Source organism: Suncus etruscus, chromosome 3 (assembly GCF_024139225.1).
Source record: "Suncus etruscus isolate mSunEtr1 chromosome 3, mSunEtr1.pri.cur, whole genome shotgun sequence".
In the NCBI taxonomy this organism is placed as follows: domain Eukaryota; kingdom Metazoa; phylum Chordata; class Mammalia; order Eulipotyphla; family Soricidae; genus Suncus; species Suncus etruscus.
Window position 1 is genome coordinate 45,540,388 of NC_064850.1, and position 24,373 is coordinate 45,564,760.

Consider the following 24,373-nt stretch of genomic DNA (forward strand, 5'->3'; position numbering starts at 1 on the left):
TCTTTCACTGTTTGGAATTAATTTTTGTTGTTGTTGTTTTGTTTTGTTTTTGGGTCACACCCGGCAGCGCTCAGGGGTTACTCCTAGCTATATGCTCAGAAATCGCTCCTGGCAGTCTGGGGAGACCATATGGGATGCCGGGATTTGAACCATTGTCCTTCTGCATCTAAGGCAAACATCTTACCGCTGTGCTAGCTCTCTGGCCCCTATTTGGAATTCATTTTTGAAGACTACTATAGTTACCTTATTTATTTTTCAATTATTACTTTACCCCCTCCCCTCTGAATAGCATAAACCTCTATTCTGCAGTGGCTTTGCTGTGTGTGTGTGTGTGTGTGTGTTGTTTAGTTTGGTTTTTGACCACACCCAGCAGCGCTCAGGGGTTACTCCTGGCTCTGCACTCAGAAATGTCTCCTGGCAGGCTTGGGAGACCAAATAGGAGGCCAGGGGTTGAACCTGGGTCAGCTGCATGCAAGGCAAACGCCCTACTTGCTGTGCTATCTCTATGCTATCGCTTTAGCCCTACGGTGGCTTTGCAATTTTGCCATTCCACTACAGAAAGTATCAATTTGCCACATAAAGAGAAACACTCGATGTACTTTGTTCCCTCGAATGTCCCACAGTCCATTTTTAAAGGCAGCTTTTACCTCCAGTCTCCGGCTGGAGAGTGAGTGAATCATGCACAGCTGTCTTCGGTGCAGTTGCATTAGCCCGCTGGATGGATCGTGCAAACATGCTCTGAATTTTAAGTGCCTGTCAGTCTGTGAGTGGAGGGTAAAAATAGAACTAAGGACCAAGCAGTCTGTTTGGAGATTTAGCTTTGACAGTGCAGAACTACTTGGGAATAATGGGTGCCGATTGTCACCTGCGATGGATGATGGAGAGACTCACGTGTCCAGGCATGACCGATACTGCATCTGAGAAATGAGAAGCGACCTAGCCAGTGATTCACACCTACCCTCATCTGTTGAACTTTTGACCGAAGGACAGTGGCACACACTTGAAGGTCATGACCCTGTAGGACTACCAACTTGTGGGCAGATGCCATTTCTGACACTTTTTGTTTGTTTGAGGGGCCACATCCAGTAGTGCTCAGGGGTTACTTCTGGCTCTGTGCTCAGGAATCATTGCTGGCAGGCTTGGGGGACTAACGAGATGCTGAGGATAGAACCTAGGTCAGCTGTGTGCAAGGCAAGCAACCTTCTGTACTGTACTATCACTCCCGCCCCCTCCCCCATTTCTGCCACATTTTTTAAAGAGAATTAAGTGTCAATTCCACATGTGGCTATAAATATGTCCATTCTGTGGACATGTACTTGGTACATATGCCACTCCTTGGCACTGGGAGTGGAGCCTGGCATTCTGAATCCTTTCTGCATCCATGCCATGACATCTGTTTTTTTTTGTTTGTTTGTTTCTGGGCCACACCTGCTGGGGTTCAGGGATTACTCCTGGCTCTGAACTCAGAAATTACTCCTAGGAGGCACAGAAGACCAGATGGGATACTGAAAATTGAACCCAGGTTGGCTGCATGCAAGGCAAGCACCCTACCTGCTATACTATTTTTCTCTAGCCCTTTATTTATTTTTTTAAAAATGGGTTTTTTTTTGGGGGGGGACACAAACCTGTTAGTGGTCAGGGCTTACTCTTTGCTTTATCTCAGGGATCCTGTCTGGTAGCCTCAGGGGACCATATGGGATTCGGGGGATCGAACCTGGGTCAGTTGCGTTAAATGCAAGTGCCTTCCCTGATATACTATTGCTCCAGCCTCCAAAACATTCTCTTTTTCTTGGCTTTGGTGCCACAACCTGCAATGCTCAGGTTACTTTTGGCTCATCTCTCAAGGATCACACTTTGTGGTATTTAGAGGACCCTCTGGAATGCTGGGAATTGAACCTGGTTGGCTGCATGGAAGGAAAGCGTGCTTCCCTTTGTCTTCTTGCTCTTGGCCCCCACTATTCTACTTGAAACTCGTTGTCTTCATTTTCAAACCAAGACCCCTGAGCATGGTGATAGATTTCTTTTCTTTTTGGATTGGTGAGGTCTACGTCATACCCAGTAGTACCCCACCTCTGTTCAGTGTCCCTCTTGAGGACCTAGGAATTAACCCTGGATCAGCCACATCAAGGCTTCACTGTCTCCCTCTACTGTCTGCCTACTTATTTCTCAAGTTCTAACTGAGCACAGAGACCAGCCTGAGTAAACTGAGCATCGATGGAGCCACAGGACAGCAGAAGAGGGCATTTGCCTTGCATGCAGCCAACCTGGGTTCCATCCCCAGCACTCCATAGGGTCCCCCGGAGCATTGCCAAAAGTGATCCCTGCGGGCACTACCAGGATAAGGGCAATTCTGCAGTGAGAAAGGAGAAAACAGGTGACGGGGCTAGTTCCCCGCACTGTCCGACAGTCCTTGATATGGGAAGGTTTGCCTCATCTACCTGGCAAAGCTGGTTTTACTACAAACTGGCTCTTAGCTGGGAGTTTGCCCTACATTGTCACAGACGAGTCCACCTGGATTCGCTGTCACCAGAGGAGAAGTCCGAGGTCCCTGGAGCCTTAGATCTCAGCAGGGCTGCACCAGGACTGTTGCATGATTGCCTGGCTGCACCTTTCCTTCCCAATACCTGCAACCTTCTTCATGCCCTATGATGTGTAAAACCTCTTTCTGAGGAGGTGCGTGAGGTGCGAGGGCATATGGACTCCTCCAGGCACAAGGTTGATTAGCCTCCCCGCTGCCGTCTGCCCCCCCCCCCACCTGCAATGTAGTTAGAGAGAGAGAGAGAGAGAGAAGGCAGAAAGAGAGAGGGCTTGTCACAGTATCCATGGCAACTCCAGAGCAGCCCTAGAGCAGAGATGGATCCCGTGAGCCACCCTGATGGCCTCATTATAGGGGCAAAGTCCATAAAAGGCGCATAAAAGGGCTTGTTAATTGAATTCCAAAGATAGCTGGAGCTGGAGGGATGCAGGGAGGAGGAGATTCATTTTAGTTCATTTTCTTGCTGTTCAAGGAGTCCAGGCAGCACTTGGATGTGAAGGAGTATCTTTCCCAGAAGGGCAAGGCCCACTCAGGACCACAGTAACCATCATAGCATTCTTCCTTTCTGTCCCTCCAGCAGTGTCTGTTCCCAAAGCACCAGCATTCTCCTTACAGTTGGACGAGCCTAGGACCGTCCTTCCATCCATATGTGGCAGGAGCGAGTCAGTGCCACACTCCTGTAACTTTAAAATGCAACTAAGACAGCCGCCCAAAATCCCTTTTTGTTCAGGCATATTAAATTTCTCCATCTTTGTGGGGAGCATATTAAATTTGAATGAGCTAAAACAGGATTCAGGGAAAGGAGACTAGAATAATTAGGTATTTTCTGGTGAAGAATTATGAGGGATAAGAGATTAATAAGTCTTTTAAGACAAATTCTTGAAAGATTTCCTTTTGAATTGCAGTCTGCAAAGAATCATCTTGTATTGCTTTACGATTCAACACATTATTTCTTCCTGTTGCTATAGAAACTAATTCTGGTGCAGCTGTGGTTGCTAATCAAAATTCTAACATTATACAACCTTTTCTCCCCTTAGCACTCCGTTTTATTTTTAGTTACAAAATAATAAATTCAAATGGCAAGTTCATAACAATGGTCAAAACATTAATGCAAAGATTGAAAAGACATTTTTGAGCCTTTCCCTGTGAAAATAAAGAAGGGCTTCCATTGTACAGTTTCAATGTAGTAACCAGAAAACAAAGCCTCCTGCTGAATGACAAAGGTCTCTAATTGCTATATTACATCCACATTCTCCAGCACTTACTGCTCCAGAATCCCCCACTGCAATGATTTCAACCGTCTATTTTTGAAGTGTCTGGTTCCTCGGTGTTATAAAAATGAAAAAAGAAAAGAAAAGAACCCAGAATGCCTGAAGTCTTTTCATACAAAGTGGGAATGAAGCTGCTTTATTGTTTTCATCCTCAAGCACTGAGATCATGTCCCTGATTTCTGTCGCTGGTAAAAGCCAATTAGTTGTTCTACTCCTGGTCTTCATCAGTCTCTGGTCTTCTCCTACCCTGTTTCATGCTGTCCACTTCCCCCATAAAAATGCTTTGTGCATTTTACCAGCCAGGATTGAATTATAGGGTTATTATTTTTTGTCTTTCTAAGAATGTTGTAAAAAATAAAGGTTCTTTTCCATTTGATAAGACCAACTTCTCTCTCCAGATTATTCATAGCCCAGAATGTAGTATATGAACTGAACAGGGCCTGTGCAGATTCTAAAATTAAATTGCTGTTGTGTGTGATAGTATCATGGCAGTATCTAGATTGTATCCATAGCACTTAGGAGATTCCTTTATCCTTTTTTTTTTCCGGGCCCTAATTTTTTATTTTTAATTATGAGAACAAAGATGCAAAGAAAGAGGACAAGGTAAAGTTACAGTGGAAGGACAATCACCCATAACATAATTCTCAGAAGAAGTCCCCTTGCTGATATCTTAACTTTGAACTTTCAGCCAAAGAACATTAAGATAAATAAAACAGAATTCATATACAATTACTTTGTCCCTCAAGTCCCCAGATTGTAACACATTATAATATTTCTTAATAGCACACAAGGCAATCTAAAGCCATAAAACGTACATAACTCCTTAAACATTAGAGGCATAGTATTTTTTACATTTCCATGTACATGCATATTAGCTTAAGTTAACCTCAAATTTTAAGGGTTTTTTTTTTTTTTTTTTTTTTAAGGATTAGAGTCAAAGGAGCACAGTAAAATAGAGCGCTATGGAAAGTGAAGCAGCTATTGCATGGAAGGGATTTGTGTGATGCGTTTCCTTTCATTACAAGCATGTTCTAGATATGGGATCTAGGAGTTGCTAAGATTAGGCCAAGTTGAAGACTCGGACGTGTAGCCCCAGCTCCAATGTTTACTCCGGGAATAGATGTGGGTCCCCCACATGGAGTAGCCATGATGAGACCTGCAGGGATGTTTGGGAATTTGCCCAGGCAAGGAAATCTTGAACTTGTGCAGTGGTTTGTTTTTGCCACAACTGACAGTACTGAGGTTCTGCCCCTGTCCATGCTCCAGCCTTTAGACCTTTTAAACAGGGGGCCAGTTCACTGTCCTTCAGACTGTTGAAGGGCCAGATTATAGTAAAAACAAAAAGTATGAACAAATTTCTATGCACGCTGCATATATCTTATTTAGAAATGAAGAAACAAAATGGGAATAAATACAATATGTGGCTCGCGGGCCGTAGTTTGAGGACCATTGCTTTAGACCATCTCCCCAGCCTGGAACTTTTTGATGCCAATTTTTCTGATTTGTGTTTTGTACTTTGTTGACTCTTGTTTTGTTTTGTTTGGGGGCCACACCCAGCAGTGCTCAGGGGTTATTCCTGGCTCACCCAGAAATCACTTCTGACAGTGCTCAGGAGACCACATGGGATGCTGGGAATTGAACCCAGATCACCCAAGTGCAAGGCCAAGCTGCCTCCCACCCCCCACTGTGCTTATCACTCTGGCCCCATTGGTTGACTCTTGATCGACAATTTCAGGTCAGGTTCCAGGGTATAAGGCAGGTAAGGAATATTGGTGTCACTTCCAGTGGTAATCAGGTTATTGCTGGCTTTTCACTCAGAAATCACTCCTGGCAGGCTTGGCATGGGGGCCCTGTGGAATACTGGGGATTGAACCTGGGTTTACCACATGCAAGGCAGACACCCTCTCTGCTGTGGTATCACTCTGACCCTGAGATTTGACTTTTTTTTTCCAATCAGGCCTGTGAGAGTGAATGTGAACGTGGTTGAATCACTCAGATTGAATCTTTCATCAGGGCTTGTTTGATGAACGGATGTTTGATGAACCCGAGGAGCAGGTTTGGGGAGTGTCACATACCTTGCATGTGTGAGGCCCCAAGTTCACTTCTCTGGTGAATGGAGGTGCAGTGAGAGGCTGAGCATCATGTGGGGGGTGTGTCTCTGTGTTAGGGAGAACAGAGACCAGTGAGCTGCTCAGTTGGGGCTCGCATCTATGAGCACAGATGGGGCCATTTTGCCACCCTTGGCCTGGGCACTCCCCCTTCCTCACTGTCCTGCTAGGCGGCATGCTCCAGGAGCTGCCCAAGGCATCCAGATCATCCCAAGGCATGGGTCTGGGGTCCTGGGCATGGGGCAGAGCTGGCAGTGTCACCACTTTCTGCTGGGGACTGGTCTACCAGGAAACGAGTGGGTTTTCCATGACTTGTGCATTGTATGGTCCTTGTACGGGGACTTAGACCCAAGGAGAGGGCAGAGCCTGGTACCTGGTGTCTTTCTTCCCTCTGCACCCGAGAGAGGTTGCAGGGTAGGCTGGGGGACACGCTTGACCTCTGAGTTCCTATCCTCATGTGCAGGAGTGTGGATGTGGGAGCAGCGTGTTCGGGTTGTACTGACGTCAGTTCTGGATTTCATTGCCAGGACACCAGATCCAGAGGATGAGGGGCAGCCCCCCACTGGATGAACTGCAGCCACCGCCCTACCAGGATGACAGCGGCTCCCCCCACCTGTCCTGCACCCCCTCGGAGCTGGGTGATGGCAAATGTGAGCTGCCTCGCTGCTGCGGCAGCCCCCGGAGTCCCAGCGAGGGCAGCCCAGGCCCTGAGGCCAGTGGCTTCCACAGCAAAGGCTACGCCGAGGACGTGCCGAGTGACAGCACCGCGGTGCTCAACCCTGAGGTGGGGAGGCAGGATGCGGCAGAGGAAGGGAGTGGGGATCGGGATAGGGCCAGACACCCTCTGCTGCCCTGTGATTCAATGTCCACTCCATATCTAGGCAGGGATGGGGACACTTCAGAGCAGACCTGAATAGCAGGATCCAAGCCCCTATGTCCCATGTCTGCCTGCCTTTCCTATCCCTTTAGCCAGTTGGAGAGTTGATGGCTATTTCTGTGAAGCTGGAAGAGAGACCTAGCATTTTCCACAGAGGGACGAGACATATGTAGAATCACTTGTTTTTTATCATAGGATCTCAGGCAAGCGCTACAGAGACAAGACAGTGGGAGAGCTTGCCTTGCACACGGCTAATCCAGGTTTATCTCTGGTGCCAGAAATAGTCCCAAAGCACAGAACCAGTAGTGAACCCTAAGCACAGAGCCAGGAATGGGCCACAAGCAGAGCCAGAAGTGAGCACTGAGCATAGAACCAGGAGTCAGCCCAGAGCACAGAGCCAGGAGTGAGCCTTGAGCAAGAGCTAGGAGTAAGCCCTGAGCACATAGAGCTCACATAGTGAGCCTCACATGCTGACTCCTCCAATGCACATCTCTAAGCTGCCTGTGTAAATGCCACCTTCTGAGCTGTAGCCTCAGACAAGTTGTGCTAACCAGTGGATGTGCATGCCACAAGGGTCCAGACAGGGTTATAGACCAGTTTTGACTTTGCCTGAGAAGTACTGGCTGAGCCCAACTATTGCTGATCCCTGACCTGGTGGAGTCCTGGTGGTGAGACCCTCCTGGCTCCTCCTATCTGAGAGACACGGTGTACCCAGGTGTGTCCAGGTATGCTCAGCCATGCCCAAGTGTGCCCATTTGTGCTCAAGTGTGCCCATGTGTATCCAGGTGAACAAAGTGTGCCAGGTATGCTCAGGTGTGTTCAGGTGACCCAGGTGTGCCTAGGTATACTCAGGTGTGCCCAGCCCCACGACACAATGACTTTTGTTGTTGTTGTTTTTGGTTTTGGGGCCATACCTGGCAGTGCTCAGGGGTTATTCCTGGCTCTGCACTCAGAAATTGCTCCTAGCAGGCTCGGGCGACCCTATGAGATGCTGGGAATTGAACTTAGGTCTGTCCTGGGTCAGCCGTGTGCAAAACAAATGCCCAACTGCTATTTCTCTAGCCATCCACGGCACAATTGAGCTGAGCTTTTTCCTCTCTCCTCCTCAGGACATGTCGGCCCCAGGGTCGCCTTCTCAACTCCCCAAACCCTATGACCCTGAGCCTGAGGCCAAGTATGGAACCCTAGATGTGACTTTCGACTATGATTCCCAGGAGCAGAAGCTCCTAGTGACAGTAACAGCCGTGACTGACATCCCGTCCCACAGCCGCACAGGCGGCAACTCGTGGCAGGTGCACCTGGTGCTTCTGCCCATCAAGAAGCAGCGGGCCAAGACCAGCGTTCAGCGTGGACCATGCCCGGTATTCACAGAGACCTTCCGCTTCAACCATGTGCAGTCAGAGCTCATTGGCAACTACGCAGTGCGCTTCCGGCTCTACGGTGTCCACCGCATGAAGAAGGAGAAGATGGTGGGCGAGAAAATTTTCTACCTGACCAAGCTGAACCTCCAGGGCAAGGTGTCACTGCCTGTGACCCTGGAACCATCCTGTGACCACTCCGTGAGTATCTGCACCTTAGCCGCCAGCCAGACCCCTGCTCTGACAGCCAGTTCACAGTGCAGCCTTTCTTCTCCCAGTCCTGGGGGCATGACTGAGCGGCCCTTCCCTCTCCCCTTGAAGTGGCTCCCGAAGATGGTGGGTTTTTGGGGACCCTCCCTAGAGTCTGAAACCAGCCAGTATTTCCTGCTAGGAATTCTACTAAGAATGAACCTTGAGTACAGAGCCATAAGTAACCCCTGAGAATTCCCTAAAAAATGTTCTACCCACAAGAAGTTACTCCCGGCAGGCTCAGGGACACATGGGATACCAGGGACCAAACCTGGGTCAATCATATGCAAACTTCTTCTCTATTGTGCTATTGCTTCAGCCCTTTTTGCTCTGTCTTTTTTTGTTTGTTTGTTTTGGGGCCACACCTAATGACACTCAGGGATTACTCCTGGCTAAGCACTCAGAAATTGCTCCTGGCTCAGGGGACCATATGGGATGCCAAGCATCCAATCCAGGTCCATCCTGGGCAGTCCCGTGCAAGGCATCCTGTGCTATTGCTCCGGCCCCTCTTGCTCTGTCTTTATCTCTGCCTGTTTCTGTCACTCTACATTTTTGTTTTGGAGCCATACCCTGCAGTGCCCTGAGAAACACTCACTTGGTGATTGAGCCGTGGATGATTGATGACAGTTCAGAGGGGCATCTGTGGATGAGCGCCACAGAGAATTTGATTTCTTTCCAGATGAGAAATACGGATACATGGTGCCCTGAATGCCCCCGCCCCCCACTGCCTGGCTGGGGCTGCTGGGGAAATTTGCTCTCAAGTAGCTGTGCCTGAGTATGGCCAGATGCTGGGGCCTTCTCCACATTGCCCACCGTGTTGTTCCAGTGCATACGAGAGACGTCTCAAGTCCCTCAGGCTGCAGGAGTTGATTCCACAGCGTTTCTGCCACTGAAGATCAGTACTGGCCCCTTCTTACCTATTCTTCTGTTCCCAATTGCTTGGTGTCTCTTGCTTTTGGGGGGGGGGAGGGGGAGCATACCTGGTGGCACCCGGGGGTTACTTCTGGCCTTGCACTCAAATTACTCTAGACCAGGGGTCTCAAACTCACTGCCCACGGGCCGTTTGCGGCCCTCCATACAACATTTTATGGCCCTGCCCTAGAGAAATCTTTTTTTGTTTTGTTTTGTTTTAGTTGTTTGGGTCACACCCCCCAATGTTCAAGGCTTACTACTGACTTTGCACTCAAGGATCACCCCAACTTTGCCTCCTATGGCCCCCAGGTAAATTAAGTTTGAGACCCCTGCTTTTGAGGGTAGAATGACAGTACAACAGGTAGGGTGTTTGCCTTGCACGCAGCCAACCCAGGTTCAATCTCTGGCTTTCTATATGGTCCCCCGAGCACTGCTAGGAATGACCCCTGAGAATGCTCTACCCACAAGAAGTTACTCCTGGCAGGCTCGGGAACCATATGGAATGCCAGGGACCGAACCCAGGTCAGCCATGTGCAAACACCCTCCCTACTGTGTTATTGCTCCAGTCCCTCTTGCTCTATCTTTATCTCTGCCTGTTTATGTCTCTCAACCCCTACCTTGCTCCACTTTTTTGTTTTTGAACCAAGCCCTGCAGTGCTCATGGCATATTCCTGGCTCTACACTCAGGGGTTATTCCTGGTAGTGGTTGGGGGACCTTCTATGATGCCAGGTTGGGATCCAACACACCACTCGGACCCATGCAAGGCCAGAAACTTCCCCTGCTCTGCCTCTCTGGCCCGTCTCTACACTTTAATCTCCTTCCCATATGTATTCTGTGAATCTAGGGACAACCCCCTGCTGTAGGCACTGAGGAGATGATAGTCTGTTACAGTTTTTACTACCTGAAAGATTCGGGGCTTAGCACCAATGACTGACTGCCTTTAACAGGGGCAGAGTTTGAGGTCACGTTCAGCCTTTCCATGTCTGCAGAGTGGAGTCTGTGGGCTGTCTGTCACCTGAGACAAGGAGACTTGGTTTCGACCATTGGTCCATCAGCCAGGGAATCCAGCATCTTTCAAAAACAAAAAGGCAGCTCCAGGTCTAGCAGACTGCAGGGTGGGTAGGACAAGGGAACAGAATTTTGCTGGATGGTCAGGTATCTGATGCCATGATGGTGCCCTGGTTCTTATCAGAGTTGGCATTCATTGTGCATGGGAGATGCAGCTTGGCCCAGAGAACTGTGGAGTGTTCTCTGCTCTGCCCACACAATTCCCCATGGAGCCCCACGTTTTCCACTTGCTCATGGTGAAGGTGACCAACAAACGAAGTGAGAGAAAATGCCAGAGAGCCTATACACAGTGTGCCCTACCTCCCAGAAACTGCCGCCAGCTGCGCAGGGCTTCTCCACACTGCCCTCCTTGTTGTTCCACTCTGGCCTGTGAGTTGCCTCCCTCCTCTCTCTCCTGCTGGTACTACAGCTCATTCCACCCGCTGCATTGGCACCACACAATGCTTGGGATACTTGACATTTAGTGACAGATGCAACACATTGGTTCTGCCTTATTGGGCAGCTGTTGCTCTGAGCAAGAGGCATCATCACAGAGTCAGGAGCATCACATTGGATGTGACACAGTTGTAGGACAACAACGGTGGTGTTTGACCAGAGAGAGGTAGTCCCAAGGGGTGTTGCATCAGTTGTGGTAGATGCATGTGGACACTTCCTTCCAGTATGCTTTCCTGGGAAAATAATCCCAGAATGTTGTGCAGAAGATGGTGTGAGGGGACTGGACTTTGCCCCAGTTTGAAACAGCAGCATGGCAGGAAAGGAGCTTTTGGAAATGGAACAGGAAAGTCTGTATGTTCAGAATGAGCCTGGTGGGCCAACTGGCTTCTGGGCAGCAGTGAGTGTGTGTGGTGGGCACTTTGAATGTCAGTGTGTTTGCTGAGGTTGCTGCATGCAGCAACTTAGGCACATTCCAAGTCTGCACACTTTCTTTGTGTGTGTGTGTGTGTGTGTGTGTGTGTGTGTGTGTGTGTGTGTGTGTGTGTGTGTGTGGTTTTTGGATCACACCCGGCAGCGCTCAGGGGTTATTCCTGGCTCCAGGCTCAGAAATTGCTCCTGGCAGGCACGGGGGACCATATGGGATGCCAGGATTTAAACCGATGACTTCCTGCATGAAAGGCAAACGCCTTACCTCCATGCTATCTCTCCAGCCCGTCACACTTTCTCCTAAACTCTGAGGGTGTGTTCCTTATGCAGCTTCTGTGCTCAGTATCATGGGTGCCGGGAAGTGTTGGTGCTCGGGAGACATTGCATGGCCTGGGCCCGATGCTGCAGTGAGGCCTTCCCAGACCCTCTTTGGCAAGAGAGGAAATTTGGGGCAGCGGCAGTGGCTGACCTGGCAAGGGGTGGGGGGGCCTGTGGGCTGCTCCTCTTGCAGCTGCAGCCATGGAATGTGACTGGCTCTATGGAGCCACCATGCTTGGGGCGAAGAATTTACCACAAAACCATCATAATAGACCATTGAAGACTTGAAAGTAGCTTTAGTATGAGAGAATAGGCCAGCATATCTTTAATGTAGTCATATTAAATATGTCTCCAAAACTATTCCAATGGCAACCTAAGCTATTAAAAAATTATCTGGAGCCGGAGCAATAGCACAATGGGGAGGGCATTTGCCTTGCACACAGCCTACCTGGGTTTGGTCCCCAGGTCAAATCCAGGGATCCAGGCCCTGGGGAATTTGGGCACTGACCCTGCTGTCCATTCCTTGGTGGGACGAGATGATATCCAGGAGGCTCCCAGAGCCCTGTCCACACTGCTCCCTTCATGTGTGACCGTGGCCCCACAGATGGGCTTGTGGTCTCATTACCAAACTCTGCTGACTGTGGCTGTGGCCCTGTGGTGCCATGGCAGGCCTTGTGGCCCCGTGGTTGGGCTCTGTTAACCATGACCATAGTCCCATGGTTTGTGGCGAGCTTTGGAGATCAGGGTCTCTTGCCTAGTCTCTGGTGATTGTGTCTCCTTGGTGGGCTCTGGTAATCATAGCCCTGTGGTGCCACAGTGTGTCTTAGGATCTGTGGCAGGCTTTGGTGACTGCGGCTATGCCTATGGTGGGCTCTGACACTCTTTCCCAACTTCAGGGCTGTGCATCGCAGGTGAGTGTCTCAGAGCGATCCTGCAGCCGGAGCGTCTCCTCCTGCCAGTCTCTGGAGCGCGGCTCTGTCCCCGAGGTCCTCCTGGGCCTGCTGTACAATGCCACGACAGGGCGGCTGTCCGCAGAGGTCATCAAGGGCAGCCATTTCAAGAACCTGGCAGCCAACAGGCCACCCAGTGAGTGAGGCGACCCTGCCGCTGGGCTTCTTGCATGTGGGGCTGGAGGGGAGGGACTGGGCCCTGCCTCTGGTTCAAGGTGACCCACTGTCCCTGAGAATCAAACCCCATTTCCTCTCCCAGCATGGGGCAAGGAGAAATACTCGGAATTCAGATCTTCATGGTCAGGCCGGGAGCAGTGCCACTTTCCTTTGGGCTGCTGGGTGGAGGGTCCCATTGCAGCCATGGCCTCTAGTCCTAGGGACAGCTGAGCACTCAGATAGGAGCAGGGCAAGCTACTGGGAAGGTGGAAACCAAGGCCAGGTGCCTCAGCCCTTACCTGTACTCTGCCCCAGCCATACCTGTCCCAATACCTGTTCCCTGCTCTTACCTGTCCCATCCCAGTTATCCCCTGCCCTGACTGTACCTGTCCCCTGTCTTTACCTGTCCTCTGTCCCAACTCTACCTATTTCCTGCCTGTATCTATCCCTGGCCCTGATTATACCTGTCCCCTGCCCCTACCATACCTGTCTCCTGCCTTCCCCTCCTTTGGAAACACCGAGTCATACTGGAAGAGGCTTCACTCCTGGCACGGAGGCCTTGCCAGCCTCTCCTCGCCTCTGCCCAGGCCGGGGTAGGTAGGGTTTCCATGGGAACAGGCAGCAGCACAGCTGCATTTCTGTCCCCCTGAGGGCCCAGAGCAGCTGATGCCCCCCAAACCTCCCTCTCATCAGGGTGAAGGCAAGAGTGCTGGGAGGTGGCTTCCCCCACCCTTGGGCTCACTCTACTTCCAAATGTCCTTGGGGATGGAACCCTTGCCTTGCACACAACCAACCTGGGCATGATCCCCAGCATCACACAGGGTGCTCCAAGCACCTCCAGGAGTAATCCGTGATCATTGCCAGGAGTGAGTCCTAAATATGCCAAGTGTGAACCATGCCCTCTCCACCAAAAACAACCAGATGTCCTAAAAAGTTCCCCCCTTTTCAGCCCCCAAGATGGATTAGTCTCACTGAGTGCACCTGGAATAGGTACCAGGCAGAGGGTTCAGAGGGACTATCTCAACCTTGTCTCAAATCTAAGGCTACGTCTGTCTCTGGTGGCCATGAAATGCCCATCTTGGGCACAAGAGGGGCCAGATCCCAGCTCTAAGGAAAAAGTCACCCAGTTTGGCTCCAGGATCTCCAGTAGGATGCAAGGGAAGGGAGCAGCAGCTGCAGCTGTGATTGGGAGCTGAGGGGCTGTGAGCCCAACCACCAGCCAGCAGGCCCATGGTCTCTACTGTGAACCCCAAAAGAAAGTCTCCCTGGCCTTCCCTTTCATCCCTGACCATCCTTGGTCAGACTTGCTATAGCTAATGACTTTGGGGACAGCTACTGCCCTGGAGATGCTAACGGAAAGGAACAAAGTGGGCTTAGGGGTCTGCCCTCCCCTAGGTCAGAGAAACATTTGAGTGGGGGAGGGTACCCAGCAGGACTGACAGACAGGCAGAGTGAGATGAACACACAGCAGAAAGGAGACCCTGTCTTCGGGAGAGGGTCATCGCTGTCCCATAGATGAAATGAGGCGTCTGCAGCACATTTGATAGCACAAGCCCGAAGCCAGCCTTGACTTGGGAATGGACTGTGTGCGTTTATCAGGTCAAACCTGACCCAGTTCACCTAGTCCTGATGGGTCATTTTATAAGTGTGACATTCCCCATATTTTAGAATGTAAGTCTTAAAAAAAAAATCCAAGGAAATACGGCAATGTTCAAAAGCCAAAACCCAGAAGAAGCAGCTTAGAATAGGTATAAGCGAGCTCTCTGACAGAAGTGGTAAAGATATATTAAATATTAGGTGTTGCATGGTTCAGTTTAGAATGCTGGCATAATGAGCACCTAGAAGGACTTAAATCCAGCCTCTTAGAGTCTAATATTCTGCATGTTTCTATGTTCAATGTGCTTTAGATCAAGACAATATCACTTGGGAAATGCACCCCCCTTGAAAGGAGTGTCCTTCAGTTTAAGATTAATTACCCAGTGGCCTTAAGAATTCTCCCTCCATGAAATGTCCCCAGCAGCCCCTTGGCTCAGCTTTCTCCCTGAATGAAAATGCTCGATCCGTGTGTTCTACCGCCAATAAACAGTGTTTCCTCGTGAATTCTAACCTTTGACCCTCTTTCGCCCAGCAATTGACATCTGGTCATTATTTCTTTTACTGCTTTCCACCCCCTGTTGTCAGATGGACTGTTCTGTTGTGTAAAACACTTGATAGGTGGACAGGTTTATATAATCCGAGGTGAGTTCCTGTAGAGGCTGATTGGATGTTGTCTTTTCATGCAAAAACAAAATACCCTAAAACTTGCCAGCAGTGAAGCTGTCCACCATGTTGGTTTCCAAACAACAACAACAATAAAAACAACAACAACAACGCACATGTTTTATCTGTGGTCCTTTAAATAAGACTAACTTAGAATGTATCTCTGACTATGGATGATGGTATTGAGAGCCTTTATCAAGGACGCTGAACCATTTCGATTCAAGGCCTTCTATTTTTTTTCCATTCACTGTATTTTGATTCATAACAGAAACAGCTGTTTCATGAGAAATCTGGCCATTTTCATGGAGACTATTTGGAAAATTGGATACATGTCACAGTGTGGCAGAGTGAGGCCTTCGCCAGTCTGGAAGGTGACAGTGTGGTTGTCTGAGGAGAGGGCGCACATCCCATCTCACCAGGCCGTTACTGCTCTGCCCACCAAGCATCGTACAATTCTTTTATAAATTCATGAAAATAGCTAAGCTACCATGCCAAAAATGTTACATCAAATTGTTTCCAAACAAACAAGAAAAAGAGAAACCAAAACAAAAATTAAATTTGAATTAAAAAAATTAGTCTGAATCCTATAGTCTGTCTTTCAACTTTCCAAAAAGCACATTAAATGTACTCTGCATGAGACTGGGATAAAGCGTATTTGATTTGCGGGACTTTGAGCCCTGAATGCATTTGGCTGCATTTGGTCTTTAAATTTTTTTTTCAAAAGTAATTATATACATATAACATATATATCTATTTAAAAACCACATCCATGCAGAGATTTTTTTGGACATTCCATCCTAAGCTGTTTTGATGTCATCTTTGCATTCTTGTCTTCCTCTTTCTCTCCCAATCATCTGCCTTCATTTCTATTTGTCTGTTGATTCTGACTCTGAAAACCCAGTGGAATGCTTTCCAGTGTCGTGGCTAATCGAGCTTGCTAAGTGTCTATTAATGCTATGACGTCCTGCTCAGTGAAGCTGAATGGGGCAGGGGCGGGCGGGGAGAGGGGGCGCGGAGGGGCGAAGGGGGGGCGGCTTCTGTGGGGCCTTTACCCTCCTCCCAGAGAGGCTCTGATGGCCTCCTTCGCCTGTAGAGTTTTGTCGGACCCCGTCAACATCCCCTGCTCTTGCCACAGTTGACGAGCCGCCCTGTGGAAATGGAATTCCTTGCATTTCCATTCGACTCGGCACATGCCCCTGTCAGTGTCTGGTCTGAGGGTGGCTGCCCGCGCGTGGCCGGGCCAGTCTCTGGGGTGACGCCTGCGCTGTGTCCTTGCTCTCTCCCCTCAGATACCTATGTGAAACTGACTCTGCTGAACTCCATGGGCCAAGAGATGTCCAAGTGCAAGACGTCGGTGCGCCGCGGACAGCCAGACCCGGTATTTAAGGAGACATTCGTCTTCCAGGTGGCCCTGTTCCAGCTCTCAGACGTGACACTTATTCTGTCTGTGTACAACAAGCGCAGCCTAAAGCGGAAGGAGATGATTGGCTGGATCTCACTGGGCCTGAACAGCTCGGGGGAGCAGGAACTGGCTCACTGGACGGACATGAAGGAGTCCAAATGCCAGCAGGTGCGGCGCTGGCACGCCCTGCTTGAGTCGTGACTAGGACGCCCACAGTGTCTATGCTATTAGAGTGTGCTGGTACCCAAGAGGGGGCTGGCCTGGGGGAAGCCCTTCTTCATCTGATCAGCTGGAGTGGCTGCAGAGAGGCTTAGGGGTGTGGTAGTGAGCTCAACCACCATGTAGCAGAGGGGCTGGTACTGTCCCAAGCCTGGGAATGAGCTAAGATCTGAGTCATCATGTGCTACCCCCAGAGATGGGCCTCAGACCCCGCTGCATCCACCCCAAGCAAGACAGAGCTCCAGGTCAGCATCAGTATGTCCTGGGATGTGGCCCTTGGTGTTGCTTCCTCCAGGTTGGTGCCCGCCACGTGCAGCAGGGGCCTCCCCTTAAGTGCTCTGGGAGCTGCCCTCTTCTCCCCTAGCTCGCTTCTGCCCAACCCAAAGAGGCCCTGTGGCTGCTGTGAGATTTTATGCAGGTCCTGTGTGTGGCCCAAGGCTGTCCTGTCCTCTCAGGGGCACCCAGACCCCACGTGGGCAGCTGGGAGGGCAGGACTAGACTTGACATTGTTTTTGTTTTCTGGCGACTAAGGAAAGTCATTGTGGGAAAAATTTTTTCCTGCAAACTAAAAAATAATTCTGCTGCAGATGAGCTATTGGGACACTGAAGCGATTTGCGCAATGGGCACTTTTGCCTCGTGGCCTGCATCCACATCCAGTGTCTGTCCAGCGGGTGGTCTCTGGCTCCACCCCGCCACAGCTCCCCTGGACTCCGCCCCCCTGGCTCTGTCCCTATGGCCCCGGGGCTGAGCTGCCGCCGGCTGCAGCCTCCTCCACGTGCCTTCAAAGCGCCCGGCGGCCGCACCAGGGCCTTCATTTTTACCAACATGAAGATTCCTCAGGACGGGGCACCAGACCCTGCTCCCTCCGATGTCCATCGAAGTTCTCGAATGTGCTAATTTCTAAAGGACCAGGCCTTTTCGTTCTCTGTTTTTCTATCTAGGAACTTGGGCCAATCAGGATGCTGTTTCCTTTTTTTGGTTTTGCTTCTGACCTAATATATCATTTTATGCATCTACTTTATTAAATAGAGTATGTTTTGTATATATGCAAATTGTTTTCTTTTTCTTCTTTCTACATTCTAGTTAAATTGGATTAAAAATACACTACACCGGGGCTGGAGAGATAGCACAGCAGTGTTTGCCTTGCAAGCAGCCAATCCAGGACCTTAGGTGGTTGGTTCGAATCCCGGTGTCCCATATGGTCCCCCGTGCCTGCCAGGAGCTATTTCTGAGCAGATAGCCAGGAGGAACCCCTGAGCACCGCCGGGTGTGGCCCCAAAACCAAAAAATAAAATAAAATAAAAATAAATACACTACACCATACCACACCTGCTATTTTCTGAGCATTAAAAAATAGTGTCTTCCTAGGGCCCGGAGAGATAGCGCAGCGGCGTTTGCCTTGCAAGCAGCCGATCCAGGACCAAAGGTGGTTGGTTCGAATCCCAGGGTCCCATATGGTCCCCCGTGCCTGCCAGGACTTATTTCTGAGCAGGCAGCCAGGAGTAACCCCTGAGCGCTCCGGGTGTGGCCCAAAAACCAAAAACCAAAAAAAAAAAAAAATAGTGTCTTGGGCTGGAGAGATTGCACAGTGGTAGGGCTCTTGCCTTGCACACAGCCGATTCTGGATAGACAGTGGTTCGAATCCCAGCACCCCTGAGCCTGACAGAAGCAATTTCTGAGCACAGAGCCAGGACTAACTCCAGAGCACCACCGGGTGTGACACACCCTCCCCCCCCCCCAAAAAAAAAACCCAAAAACAAAAATAGTGTCCTTATTCCCGTGCATATCTGGCCAGCTAGGACTTTTCTCAACTACCATCCTGACAGAGCCAGGTGGACACTGAGACTTCAGCTTGGCACTTCCAGAAAGCCTTAAATGAAATCCCAAAAGACATCAAACTCCTGTTTTTTGTTTTGTTTTGTTTTGTTTTAGCTAAAAGAAAAAACAAAAAGGCAGCTGTGTGTCTGCAGGCACAGGTATGAGGGGCAACTGGGTGCTCTCGCTGTGCACCGGAAGGAGAAACTGTCCTTCAGGGCTGTGTTGTGAGCTTTTCTCAGAGCTTTCTAAATGGGCTCAGGTGAAAAGTTGAGCATGACCGGGGCAGAATCGTTTCTGTAGAATTTTCTGAGACTAGATGGGACAAAATCTAGGGGAACTAGATTTGGCTGAGTAGCTAATTGTAGGGGATTTCTCTGGCTTGGAACCGGATGAGCCTGGGCAAGACCTGGCTGGGGTCTTCCTGTTGTTTCAGAGTCGCCTCACCTAGTAGAGACAAAGCCCAGCTCTCCCTCAACAGCAGGGCCATCTAAGGGCTCTGGTACCCAGAAGGGTGTGAGTGTGCGTGTGTGCCTATGATTGTGTGTATGCGTAAGTTTTACTACAGCTTTTGGGGTATCTGTGACTGTCTCAATTCCAGTAAAGTCTAAAACGATCCCACCACTATGGAACTGGAGCAATAGCATAGCAGGGAGGGCATTTGCCTTGCATACCACCAACCCAGGTTTGATCTTGGCATCCCACTTAGTCTGCCAAGCCCACCAGGTGTGATTCCTGAGCACAGAACCAGGAGTAATTCCTGATCAATACTGGGTGTGGCCCAAAAACCAAAACCAAAGCAAACAAAATGATTCACCAACGGAGAGTTTTCTGAAAGGTCCCATCATCTGTGTCAAAGATGCTGAGATACATATTTATATAGTTATTAATACCCACTCATACCACATACACACAGACATGCAATATACATATACAGACATGCACATGTATGAACACCCACCTAGCATGAATGCAAATATGTATGTCTCTAAACATATGGATGTATCTATCCACATGTGCATGTATACTACATGCATGTGGGTGTGTCTGTGTGCATGTGCTTTTATGGTGAAGATGTCCTGGATTTTTGGATGCCTGAGTAGTAAACACTGCAGTTTGTAGGCCACTTCCCCCTGTAGTTGTTGATGATACATGAGTGTGTGGGTTCCATCAGCTGATCCCCCACATTTTGTGCCTGTGGAACCACCAACTTAGACTCATTCCTAAAGTGAGTTCTTTCAGGCGGCCCAGCCCTGCTACTCACTCTGATCTGCCCCTGCTGGGATCTCAGAAGCTCTAATTGTATTTGGCTGCAGTCATGCAGAGCAATGGGGCCCAAACTCAGACCTAGAGCCCCTCGTTGCCTTCTCAGGAGCTCCAGTTCTAGCAGGGCATATGGCTTCACTTCTAGCTGCAGTTGTTCAGCCCTAGGACCTAAGCCCAGGAATATGGCAGGGTGCTGGTGGTATCTCCTGAAGGGACTATGGGCACTGCTGGTTGTCATTTGCCAGATTTAGGTGTAACGTAGGGCCTGATCCAGATGCCCCTCCAACTAGTATGGGATCTTGGGGTCCCCACAGCTCGAGGAGTGTCTGTTTTGTGCTGAAGGAGTGATGGTGGTGTGAGAGTTTGATGTGTGTCTGCCTGGCCAGCTGGATGAAGACTGGCCTGAAGGTGTCCTGCACCATGCTAGTCACTGCAGACTGTCTGATGGCACCCAGTGGCGACACTTGGATTTACTCTACAGAGTCTGATGAAGCTCAACCTGGCCCAGCAGGTGCGGGTTGCTGAGTCAGTGCCTGGCACAGAGAAGAGTGAAGGGTCTGGGCCCAGAGACTGGGCTCTGGACAGGGACATTCTCAGGGTCCACACTGTGGGGAGGTGAGGGAACTGGGAAGCCCACACAGCCACCATCTTACGCCACCATAACCAAGGAGCAGGAGAAGCCATGAAGCACAGAGCACTGGGGGAAGAGAATCTCAAAACTAGGGAGGGGAGGGGCTGGAGAGATAGCATAGTGGTAAGGTGTTTGCCTTGCAAGCAGCCAATCCAGGACAGATGGTGGTTCAAATCCCAGCATCCCATATGGTCCCCCGAGTCTGCCAGGAGCTATTTCTGAGCAAAGAGCCATGAGTAACTCCCCAAGCCCCACTAGGTGTGACCCAAAGACCAAAAAAAAAAAAAAAACCTAGGAAGGGGAGAGGAGACTTGGGGGTCTTGGGGGGCTGGGAGTCCCATCATACAGAGGAGACAGGAGACTTAGGGATAGAGACATGTGAAGCCTGAGTTAGCTTTATACTCAGCCCCTTCTGCCATGAGGCACTTACCCAGCCTAGCTCATGGAAAGACTTCCACAGTGCTCTCTGGCCATTGTTGGTACTGCTTCTCTTGGCTCTGCAGGTGTGGTAAAGGGAGGAGCTCCCTCTCTCTTCTTCCTCTCTCTTTCTTCCTCTCTCTTTCTCTGTCCCTCCCTCTCCCTCCATCTTTCCCTCTCTCCCCTCCTCCTCTCCTTCCCTCTCCTCTCCAGCTCTCTCTCCCCTTCTTTCCCTCTCTCTCTTTTCCCCTCTCCCCTTCCTCTCCTTCCCTCTCCCTTCTTTTCTCTCTCACCCTCCTCCCCACTTATACACACACAGTCTGCTACACCCTATTCATGCAGGATTCCAGCCCTCATAGCAGCCCTAGTGCCAGGCTCACCAGGTGACAGATTCCAGAAACCAAGTTGCTGCCCAGACTGGCTAAGGTTTTTGACTTGCTGCCTTCAATGCCAGCTGATAAGTCTGTCTGAAATATTCCCATTATGCTGGGCTTTCTCCCCCTTTCCTTGTTATTCTGATCCCTGCTGGATATTGGAATTTGCCTTTTAAATTGTCAAAACCCCTTTTGAAGGTCCCTCACACTTTTCTGTTTTCCTTTGTCACGAGCACCTGACAGACTGTCTGGGATGAGGTCTGCTGGGGTGGAACAGAGCAGTCCTGAGGCACCACTACCCCATTTCTGAGTGTGCACTGTGGGGGCCCAGGTCTGCCTCATCTCATTCCCTGTAGTGTAGAGGGCAGTCTTTTTGGATCAATATTGAGGGTATTTCCACATCCTATAATGATGTCATATAGGCTGTTTGGGAGAGTGGGACATGTCTGTATTTATATTCCATTTTCTTAGTAGTTGAGGATCTAGTATGAAACAAGGTGTAACCTTCAAGTCTTTGACAGTATCTATAGTCCTTCCAGTTACCAGCAGAGAATTTTTAGTACTAGCCTGACTCTGGAACGACGAACCCGTGTTTGTTCCTGAAGCATATTAGAGAGCTTCGGGTTGTGTTTCTGCTTCGCTGGACTGAGACGACTTCTCTGCCTGCACGGAGACAAGCAATTCTGAGGATTCCAAAGCAGCCAAGTTTGGCTGTTTTCACTAAACTGACAGAAGGAGACTGTGTTTCCAATACCGTTTTCATTCCCATCTGTCTGGAAGAAGTTCTTAGGGGAGCTTCAGATCTAGAGAAATGGACCCCTGTTTCTTTTCTAGAATTGTGCTGTGCAATACTCTTGCACTGTGTTTATTTCTCAAAATAATGTCATTTTTTATGGGAAACTCAATTTGTGGAAACTTTTACTCAAATCCCCTTCCTCCCCTCCCTTCCTCCTTCCCTTCTTCCTTCCTATTTCATTGTTCAAATCAAGCAGCTTCCTTTTATTTAAAAAAAAATTTATTGCATCACCCTGAGATGCAGTTGTTGATGGTTGGGTTTCACCCACCCAATGTTCCAGCAACTATCCCTTCACTGGTATCTATTTCTCACCAAAATGACCCCGTTTTCAGTCCTGCCACCGTGGTCCCCAAGCCTGCCTCTGTGGCAGACACTTTTCTTCTCTCTCTCAAGAGGCTTCCTTAGGGGTGTTGTTTTTACAGAGCTTTTGTACTTATTTTTCTAATAATGGCAATTATGGTGTGGTGAAGCTCAAATGTTCTATGAGCAGAATTCCACTTAATGCTCCTTAGAAACCCACTGCTGAGGACATTTCTTTTCGTCGCCCTTCATATTTGCCTGACCCCTGACCAGACCCCTGACCAGACCTTGTGAACACACAAGCACCACTATCACCCACAGTTTTGGGTGCAATTGTCATAATTTAATTCCCATTTTTGATTGGCGCCACCAAGTACAGGATGTGCATCCATCCAGCATAGCTGGGGCCCTGTGTTCTGCTGCCTTTCCCTCCCTTACTGTCCTTCTAAGGCTCAACTCCCTGTTTATCCAGGTACCTTTTCTCCTTTCTATGTTACCCTGTCCCTCTGTCAATAGAGTAGGACTGTTTCATTATTGAGCCAGGTGGCCACGGATGCAGCTCCCTTGCAGAACATCCCCTCACCCCCTTTTCTGCACCAACTCTCTGGTGCTATTTGCATGTTCCCAGAACCAGAAACACTCCTGAAATCTCTGATGAGACACAGACCCTCACCCTGATCCCATCCACAAAGATACACACTTTGTTGATACCAGGCACTGCATGCAGAGACCCCAATGGGACTCAAGTTCATGGGAACTTCAAAAGGGCTCCAGACTGTTCCAAAACATTTGAGTTCTATTACGTCCTTGAATTCCACATCACATTCGACCTCAAAAGAAAATAGATACTAGACCAATGTAAGCTTTTTTTTTTTTTGCCTTTTGGCTAGGCTTACTCCTGGGCTATGCTCAAAAATTACTCCTGACAGGATTGGAGGGGCCCTATGGGATGCCGGAAATTGAACCAGGGTGGGCCAGGTGCAAGGCAAACTTCCTCCCTGCTGTGCTATTGCTCTGGCTCTCAACACAAGCAATTTCAAATGACCTAATGCTAAAAAGAAGTCCAGGATGAAACTGAAGATCTAGAGGAAGATCTCAGAATCTGGCTAATATCTGGACTCTGCTTACTCTGCTCACAGCAGCTATCAGGACTCAGACATCTCCTCCTTCTGTCCTATGAGTAGCCTTCTTGTGGACCATTACAGTCAATCATTTGCACTCCCCCTCATGGATACCAAATTATTATATTTGAAGGTCTGTTAAAAAGTAAAGACTGAAGTAGTTGTTTTAGATCTTCTAGAAAAGGTGACGGTTCCCCCCAACATTCATGCAGTACCCTGGGGAACCAGGTTGCCCGTGGCTCCAGGAAGCCAGTTCCAAATTTAGCTCTTGCCACTGTGCCCAACGTGAGCTTGTCAAACAGATACTCTGCCATGCCCGACTCATAAGCCCCCCTCTTGCTCAAGTTGGTTACATGGTCACCCAATACTTTGATGGACTTCACCTGCTCATCCAGGTAATGAGTCTTCAAGACATCACACAAATGCGGGTCATTTTTGTCTGTGCCAGTTTGTGGGTTTCCACTAGGGACTGGTTGATGCTTTTCTCCAAGTGTCATGTATACTCCCTTGCATTCAGCCTGTTCTCCATCATGGTTAGTTTTCTTGAGATCCAGAAGGAATATCCAGCCACCTTGCTGGTTCTGCAGATTCATCAGCTTGTTGCCTCTCCTATGATTGATGAAGAAAATATTTGGCACAGTTCTTAAGAGCCACATCATCACAGTCAAAATAATAAGACATGGACACATGGGTATAGGACACATAGAGCTCCAGCTTGATCTGGTGGTTGATGGCAGCTTCCAAATCCTGGTGATAGTTCTGGTGCACCCGAGAGGGGAACATGTTAGTCATGGCAGAGACGAGGACCCAAGTGGTGCAAAGGCACTGAGAAGAAGAATAGGCAGTGGCGGCAGTGGTGGTGGTGAACAGACAGGTTCCATGGGGCTGGCTGAGGCATCAGGATGGAGTGCCATGTTCCTTCCAAGCACTGTTGAAGCAGGAAACTGAGACCTGAGACCCCTCTCCATGAAGTTTGTGTCTGATTTGCACTTTTCTTTTTTTTTGGTTTTTGGGCCACATCCAGTGGTGCTCAGGGGTTACTCCTGGCTGTCTGCTCAGAAATAGCTCCTGGCAGGCACGGGGGACCATATGGGACACCGGGATTCG

The 24,373-nt window shown here is 49.4% G+C and overlaps 1 protein-coding gene across 1 annotated transcript in view; it reads left to right on the forward strand.

Moving 5' to 3' along the window:
- The window catches only part of SYT14 (synaptotagmin 14), a 44,909-nt gene extending 27,319 nt beyond the window's left edge, over window positions 1-17,590 (forward strand). The window contains exons 5-8 of the mRNA XM_049769831.1: window positions 6,443-6,699; window positions 7,902-8,351; window positions 12,456-12,645; window positions 16,214-17,590. Coding sequence (XP_049625788.1) covers window positions 6,443-6,699; window positions 7,902-8,351; window positions 12,456-12,645; window positions 16,214-16,527 — 1,211 coding nt within the window. The 3' untranslated portion in view covers window positions 16,528-17,590. The remainder of the gene's footprint in view (window positions 1-6,442; window positions 6,700-7,901; window positions 8,352-12,455; window positions 12,646-16,213) is intronic.
- The last annotated feature ends 6,783 nt before the right edge of the window (window positions 17,591-24,373 follow it).